Genomic DNA, 8,436 nt, shown 5'->3' on the forward strand with positions numbered 1-8,436 from the left:
TAAAGTAGTGGGACCGATTAATATTATATGTATAAAGTGGGTATAGTGGAGATAAGTAGTGGATGTAATTATTTTAAAAATAATAAAAACTTCACTATTTTTGGAAAATTTTGAAATGTAAACAATTGGAAGGGACATCCCAAAAAGGAAAGTGTAAACAAATGGGAGGGACATAGTGAGTAACATATTTTGTACTTATATTGATTTAAAATTTGATAGATGGATTATACAATCTGTTGAATCTAGTCGAGAATTGCAATTTTGGTACCAACAATCCGTAAAAAAGTTAGTCTGACACTACTAGAAAACTTTCAATAGACATGGGCCAAAAATTGATGTTAAAAATTTTCCTGACCGATGTCTATGCGGGTGTAGAGAAAGGTACCCCCATATGACATCGGTTGTGAACTGATGTCTGGGACCAACTTTAACATCGGTTTCGGATTAAAACCCGATGTATATTCTCTGTTTTTATACAGAAACTGCATTACAATCTTTTCTAAATAGCTTGAATATGGTCTAATTATGAACCTTAACTATTAATTTACAAACTATAAATCAGTATATACATCGGTTTAAAAATAAACCAATGTCAAAACCCGCTTTAACATCGCTTTTGAACATCAGCCGATGTAAGTTCTTATTTTTGACATCGATTATAGTTTCTGACCCGATGTGTTTTTTCCTTTTTAACATCGATTTAGTACTTGAAACAGTAGTCTGGCTACCTATGTAACATCAGTTTTTAACATTTGATCGATATATTTTTTTTAAGTTTAGATCAGCTTCTTTGTAGTTTTGTTTAGGAACCGATGTCCATATACCTTTTAAACAACAGTTTTTAAGAAATTTCGTGTAGTACATGATGTCTAATCATAGTTTGGACATCTATTTTTAGAAATTCTACGTAAAAACTGATGTCTACGGGCCTAAAAATTAGCCCGATTGTACTATATGCACCCAAATATACCAAATGTTATAACAAAAAATAGCTAAAACGTAAACAAAAAACCAACAAATTTAAATCTCCAAACTCTATTTGTAATGATCAAACCATATATCGTCTGAGTTTACAAATATTTCAACATAATTAATACGTGAAAGTAACAGAAGCAAGTGAGTTAGCTACATGAATCCTTCGATGTATATAGCCAAGAGTCTTTGTACGAATATCAAGATCCTTGTTATCGTAGCATTTCCGAATCTTATTGGACCACTGTGAACATTTAATGGAAAGAGAAAACATTAGTTAAAAAATTATGCTACTAAAACTAAAAAGGTACTTAAAAATTATATATATTATTTGCATCAAACATATGTTTATCATCAAACTTCTAAATTATTACACAATTTGTGGAAATCATGCATAGAAGAGATCAGGTCAGTTGTGTGTACGATACATATTAAAAAAGAGATTTTTTAACGGCGTGTACAATTATTTTTATATTATAACAAATAACCATTAAAAATATTTCTTGGAGAAATTATTGCAGGATATATTTGAAATCTAATTTATGTTATGCATATTCTGGTAAGACTAATGGTGTGCAAGCTGCTTCATTAGCATATTAGGACTAATAATTATGGAATACAGACCGAACGAGGAAAAAACAATGGCCTTGTATTTAATCCATGGAATAAAATCTTAAGCTTTAGTATGCAGCCTAACACAGTGTATAAGCGTTAATATAAAAGGACTGTAGAAGACACAACAGTAAATATTTTTCACCAGTTTATTGCATCAGATGCAAATACTTAACAATACACAAACACATAGACTGGTTTTTATAGCTTCTATTGGGGACTATTCAGTAATTGAATTCCTATCATTTCAATATTTGGGCAGTATTAAGTCTATAGATGGTACCATAGGGATATCGAGTACACAAATAAACAATAAGTCTTACCTGCATAAACCTGCAATAGATAAAGCATCCATGCTAGCTTCTGTTCCTCCTGCCACCATAACATTGGCATCTCCGAATTGAATCATCCTTGCAGCATCGCCAATAGAATTTGCCCCGGTGCCACAAGCTGTCACTGCAACATCGTTTGGTCCCTATAATCAAGATCAAAACTAGAAAAGTGAATGAAAATTTCACTAAAAATGAACCAAGTAAATAGATAATAATATCACACCTGGAATCCATACTTCATGCTCACATGACCAGCTGTCATGTTGATCAGTATCCGTGGGATGAAAAATAGGCTTAGCCGGCATTATCTCTTTTGGAGCTCCGAAGAAGATCCAACATCTATTCTCGAGTAACCCAAGCGGGCAGGAAATCATGAAGTTCTTGTAACAATCCCTCTGTGTTATTTTCATTTACTAGAACAGAATCCTGGGGACCAGGAACTTGATCTTGAAATCCAGGATAAGTAGTCTTGAAAGTTTGAACTTCATCAGAAGCTAACTCTTTTTCTTCAATCTCAACTGTACTAGAATTTACAATCTTATCACTTGAATTTCTTTCCCCTTTATGGAAACTCTTCAGAAAGTCTTGCTTGATGGCCATTTCATCAACCAAGCCAGCAAAATACTTCTGCATTGCACAAGCATGCTTACTATCAAGTTTCTCCGCATCAATTCTAATAGAAGGAATAACACGCTTTGGTTTCAAAAACTTCACATATTCTCCAAGCTCTTCATAGTTTGAATGTTCGTTATATGGTACAAGATGAATCTCAAATGAGTCTTTCGTCCTAACAATAAATTTGTTACGTTTAACTTCATACGTCCAACCAGTCAGAACAAAACCAACTACCTTATCATACCCCTTAGCAACCATAATCTCCTTCATCATCACATAATTAGGTTGAAAATACGACCAAGTCGCACCTAATACATTCCAACCAACAACATGAACATCACTGTCCAATTCATCCTCCGTAAAAACCTTGTCCTCCCCATACCCCAAAACCCCCCAAAATATTCATTTTCCTCTTATCGACATGTATTTTCCTATTACACCTCTTCGAAATCTCAACCAAAATCATCTCCTTCCCAATAACATAAGTACCAACAAGAAACAAAACCGACTTCGACTTTTGCACATTTTCAACACCAATCCTATTAAAAACTTCAACAATATAATCAATAGACTCATCTTGCACCAGAAACACAAATTTCGTATTACAATAAGTAGTATCCAAATAAACAACACCAGCACCAACAAATTCAAGAAAATCATTCTCTAATTTCATTTCAGCACAATACCGAAAATCGCCAGTATGTACATACCTCTTTAATCTTTGACAATATCTCTTTTGGAGCTCCGAAGAAGATCCAACATCTGTTCCCGAGTAATGCAAGCAGGAAGGCTATCATGAAGTTCTTGTAACAATTCCTCTGTGTTATTTTCATTTACTATAACAAACTCTGATTCTGAAGCTTTGAATCTTTAAGCTTCAAACACGAACAAACTCCTCAATCTTCAGATCTGTTAAAAAAATTTAAATAAAACAAAAGAATAAACAATTAAAATAAAGATAATAGGAAAGAAAGGGGAGATGTGAACAAATTGTGAGGTGTAAACGGAGTTTGAAGGTGTAATTGAAAAAAATGAGTTCTAGGGTTTACTTTAGAGCAACTATGAGAGAAAGGGGGAAAGGGTGAATGAGAGTAAATGAGCCCGTTCTTTTGGTTCTTTTGATTTTATATTTCTGTCTGATTTTTTTTGAAAAAAGGGGAAGACAGATGCAACATTTCAGAAAAGCGGGAAGTATTGGGGGAAGTTATTTGGTAAAAATTTGGCTAAGGCGGGTGAGAGAATAGGATCGCACTTAAAAATTTTAAACACGAGTCTTAGACATCGGGTAAAGGATAAACCAATGCATAATTTAGTAAAAGATATCGTTTCTATTATAACCGATATAAAAGAGCCCTTTTAACATCGGTGTCATTAAAAACCGATGCCTAAAGGGTGATTTCTACTGCATCTTTTCTAGTATGATCACCTTTTCCTCTATGCCAAACAAAATCTTTATAATTAAACAATTTGAGTTCTTGAAATTTGTTCACTCCTGCAATGCTTCTTATCATTGGTTAGCATTGTTTTAGGGTTGGATTAGCGTAAAAGTACTTTCCATTTTTGGAAGTTAACTGCTTGGGCCATAATTTTGTTTTATCAATTCTTGCAAAATTTACTAGTTACATTTATTTTGTTAATTTTATGTGATGCGGTTTTAAAATCGAAACTGATCTGATTGTCACCGAACCAAGGTTTTCTAATCAAAAAATGAATCAATGATTTCAGTTTTAGATTTTAAAAACTCGAGAAATTGATGTTTCAATTTCGGATGTATGCTAAGACCACCCCGAACCGCGCTCCACCCTACCTTCTAATTGAATAATTTTTTGGTTAAATTCTAACTCTCGGAGTTTGCTCGTAAACGTACTATAAGAAAGTTATACTTTAGTCGTTGCAGCAAACTTCGGGAAACATATATTTTAACAACAAACCCTTGAGACTATGTCTAATTATTTTGAGAGAACCTCTTAACTTTGGCCATATTTCACTTTTCTACATCTACTTTTTTTACATTAAATAATAATTTCATATATAGAATCACATCCTCATAAGAGGCACAACACGAGAATATAAATTTTTTCATAGAAGAGGAAATTAACAGTGTAGGATTACATAAAAGAAAAATCTTAAAAGCACTCTTAAATGAAAAGAGAGTAATGTTGAAAAATCTAACAAAATATTTGAACCGAAAGATTATTTCACCTTAACCACATGGGCGGAATCATGGCAATGAAATCGATTCAATCAAATATATATATATATATATTAGAGAATCAGAATTCATGCTTCAAAACATAACCTACATGTACACTACATGGAATATTAAGACTTAAAGAATCTAGATCTTGATTACTAATCCATTCTTGAGAGCAGTCCAAAGAAATCCACTCTGAAATTATTGAATTATCAAGCCTCCAAGTCGTGCCACGTAACGAACAATTGAACAAGAACCGTCATAAACTAAAATAGATATAATTAAAAACAATCTCATCAATTTGGATGGTAATAGATCTAATATTACTATATATATTTAACAACCTCCAGCCGGTGTCACCACCGCCGGAGGAGATGTGGAACGTCTCTTCTGGGTTTGGATTTTTAGAGAGAGAAAACGGTTTTAAAAGTTGCAATTTTCATCCTTCTTGTTTAAAACTTGGTTCTAAATACACCATTTTTCCTTATTATTTAGCCCTTATTGTTATTTTTTACAATATATATATTTTATCTTTTTTCTCATAAATAGATTAAATATATTGTTGAAAAAATAATTAAGGCCAGAAAATTGACAGGATTAGACAAAAAGGTTACAACTTGAATCGTACTTCAAAGAAAGGAATGCGAAATGCAATTTCTGAAAGTGGATATACAAAAATATTTTTTGGCCAAATTTAAGGGTGCAAAATGTAATTCTCTCTAGTTAAAATCTAAAATTTAGTTAAGTTATGTTTGATATAACGAAATTTATCTAAAATTTTATATTTAAAACTATAGAAGTTACTGACATACTGTAATCATTTTGGTTTTATAATTTTAATCATATTTGTTGTTGTATTACTTTGATGATTGTAAGCTAATGACAATAATGACTACCGAATAGAGTAATATTTTTGTTTCCATATTTTAATTATGTGTTCGAAGGTCATAATTAATGGTGATAAATGAGTGATGGTAAAATATTAAAGTGATATGATGGTAAAAAAATGTTTTTGATTCTATTAATATATACTTTTTATTAATAACGAAAATCATCTTCGGGAGGAATACTTAGTATCAAAACACCAAATTTATAAATTCGGGCTTCATTCTCTTTCATCGTAATCTACACTTTCATTTGTTCAATATATTTCATTTTTATGCAAGCAAGTTTTAGAATTCAAAGATGTAATCTATCAAAAACAAATTCATCCAGTTTGAACAAGTCACAGAGTTTTTTAGATAAATTCTTTAGTGGTGAGCTCAAAACAAACCACCTGATTTTTTAATTATGTGTTATTCTTAGTTTTAATTTATACATAGTTTTTTTTCAAATATATATACTTGCATTTATGTTAAGTCTTTTAAAAAACAAAAAGATTTGATTTCGTATTAAACCCCCTTCTGCAAATTTCAAATCATTATTGATTATTAGCTAATCGCACTTATTACAATAACAAAGGTAATTAGAGAATAAAACTACTATCAATGAGAGAAATGGAAGTAATAAATGATATATTTACAAAACAAAAGTGATAACACATTATAATTAATCACAATTACTAATATTATAATCCTTAAAAATGTAAATGAAAGAATAAATTTGCAACACTAATCATGTTGACCGGTTTGTATAATTCTTTGGATGTCTAATAGACCAAAATTTTATTATATGGGGATTGACAATACACCATGAATAAATCACTGAAAAAATATCAATCATAATGCTCATTTTGACATCAATTACAATAAGAAGGATAATGGACAAAATTAAAATCGACGAATTTTATCAAATAACGTTCAACAAAATCACATAGAAAGGATAAAATGAGTATTGTACAATGGTAGAACAATTCAATGAAATGTTGAACACATGTTGTAAATAAAATATATTGAACGTAAAACTCACATTTTCTTTCACATATAAATAGATAGCATCAATGTTTTCGTCGACTACGCAACCATGCATAACATTCATGATATTTATTTTATTAAAATTCTAAAATATCATACCATGATGCTGGAGTAAATTCATACAATCCTTGCTGAAATGGTCGAGTTAACTCGTTCACAAAACATGTGTGACGATGACTGAGTACGGTGGAGAACATGAAGGATGAAGAACATGTTGTGTTGAAATCGGAGGTGCTGGCATACAGCTATAGATATGTTGATCATGTGCACCATCATGAATTTTTAGCATTCGTGATATTGATGACTGTGAAAACATGGATGACGGCATATATTTAATTTCACATGATTATCTTGGTAACGTACATTTTTGTAGATGTAAGTACGTTGATATCGTCATTGGGAATTTGGGATCACGGGTTTGTTTCTGAGGTAGTGTCTGAATCGTCTCGATCGTGGGCTTGTCTGGAATTTGTAATAATGCACGTTTTGTGTACGCTTGAGATCCCGTAAAAAAGTTGTCTTCTTAATAGGAGTATTCTAAAAAGAATTGTCAATCTTGTGTAGCTGGGTGACAAGTTTTTAAGAGATGTTCAAAAATTGTGCATTATGTACGAATCATCCATTACAAATTTTAAACAAGATTGTGAGAGAGGTCGATATTTAAAGTAACCATCATCGAAGAATATTGTTAGTTTTAAACTCTGATTAGCACTAATTCAAAAGAGATGGCGGTATTTTATTTTAATACTATGTTCGAGAAGTGCTTCTTTGGTTGAGTTAGATTCATCAATTTCACCGCCAATAATATAATCACACACATACAGTTTCTCTTCCATGTTCACAACTACTATATAGTTTTCAGCAAAAGATTCCGTCCATATTGTTTCTTGGTGATCATAATTTTCATGAATGATCAGTGTTTATTGTCCACTCTTTGGCGTTTCAACTGTTGTCCATACCTTTTATACCCATGTACATGTAGTGTCAACTATTCACACATTTTTTTTCACTCAATGTCATCATCTCTTCAATTACAACTTCATATGTAGGGAACATTACAACATCGCCCTTGTCAACGACATTGTATTATTTTTTTTATTCTTAATTTTAAGGAGATATTCAATATCTAATGTCTCAAATTTCTATGTAAACAAAATAGGTCATGTTTTAAATTAGTTAAAAGGTTATTGTGCAAAAATATTTGTTTTATAAGTGGATACCTTTATATTTGTTGCACATAAAAAATAGTGTGTTCAAATGCCCAAATTTTGAAAATGCATTGAAATGCAAAAATTAGTATTGAGACCAACTAATCGACTATTTTTATTTTTATAAATTTTAACCAAATATTTCATATTACACTACTACAAATATCTACTTGCATAGTGCTTTCTTTGAAAACTTGCATAGCGCTTTTGAGCGTTAGGCAACGCCCTGCTATGCAAGTGACAATTACTTGTACAACGTTTATTTTGGCGCCCTATAAGTACTACTCTTAGATAAAATTTTAATAAGTATAGCATAGGTAAGTGTTCTATAAGTACATGTTGTTTGATAGCAGTTTGTGAAATATTATGCAAGTTGGAGACCTAAAGTTATACAACATTTTCTGAAGTGCAATATAAGGAGTGACGCTTACTTGATAACACTTCCAAAGATGCAATGTATACATAAAACATATAAAGTCTTCCTTATTATATAGAAATTTTGAAATCGCTATATCAAGACCTCTTGTTTTATAAAAAAAATAAATAACTACAATTATTTTTTCATTTGTACAAATTTGTTGTTTTCCTGA

General features: G+C 31.3%; 1 protein-coding gene across 5 annotated transcripts; it reads right to left on the reverse strand.

Annotated features, from left to right (window-relative positions):
- Positions 1 to 1,011: 1,011 nt before the first annotated feature.
- On the reverse strand, positions 1,012 to 3,666 carry LOC141678754 (3-oxoacyl-[acyl-carrier-protein] synthase, mitochondrial-like). 5 transcript variants are annotated; one of them, XR_012557897.1, is made up of 4 exons: positions 3,581 to 3,666; positions 2,140 to 3,440; positions 1,908 to 2,077; positions 1,012 to 1,216 (listed from the first exon to the last, which is right to left on the reverse strand). XR_012557897.1 is itself a non-coding variant. In XM_074485131.1 (3 exons), exons 1-3 carry the CDS (start codon positions 2,176 to 2,178, stop codon positions 1,126 to 1,128), a joined length of 282 nt encoding a protein of 93 aa, XP_074341232.1. In that variant the 5' UTR covers positions 2,179 to 3,628; the 3' UTR covers positions 1,012 to 1,125. The 5 variants fall into 5 exon arrangements, 1 of the variants encoding a protein (XP_074341232.1); XR_012557899.1 differs by having other exon boundaries at positions 2,140 to 3,080; positions 3,242 to 3,629; XR_012557898.1 differs by having other exon boundaries at positions 2,140 to 3,070; positions 3,242 to 3,628.
- Between the last annotated feature and the right edge of the window lie 4,770 nt (positions 3,667 to 8,436).

Source organism: Apium graveolens, chromosome 8 (assembly GCF_009905375.1).
Source record: "Apium graveolens cultivar Ventura chromosome 8, ASM990537v1, whole genome shotgun sequence".
Classification (NCBI taxonomy): Eukaryota; Viridiplantae; Streptophyta; class Magnoliopsida; order Apiales; family Apiaceae; genus Apium; species Apium graveolens.

Bases quoted from the DNA above. Each gene is read 5' to 3' on its own strand.
- LOC141678754 (XM_074485131.1), bottom strand. From the start codon at position 2,178: ATGACAGCTGGTCATGTGAGCATGAAGTATGGATTCCAG. The intron at 2,060-2,139 runs GTGTGATATTAT...TCTTGATTATAG, and splicing joins GCATGAAGTATGGATTCCAG to GGACCAAACGATGTTGCAGT. The intron at 1,217-1,907 runs GTAAGACTTATT...AAATGTTCACAG, and splicing joins TCTATTGCAGGTTTATGCAG to TGGTCCAATAAGATTCGGAA.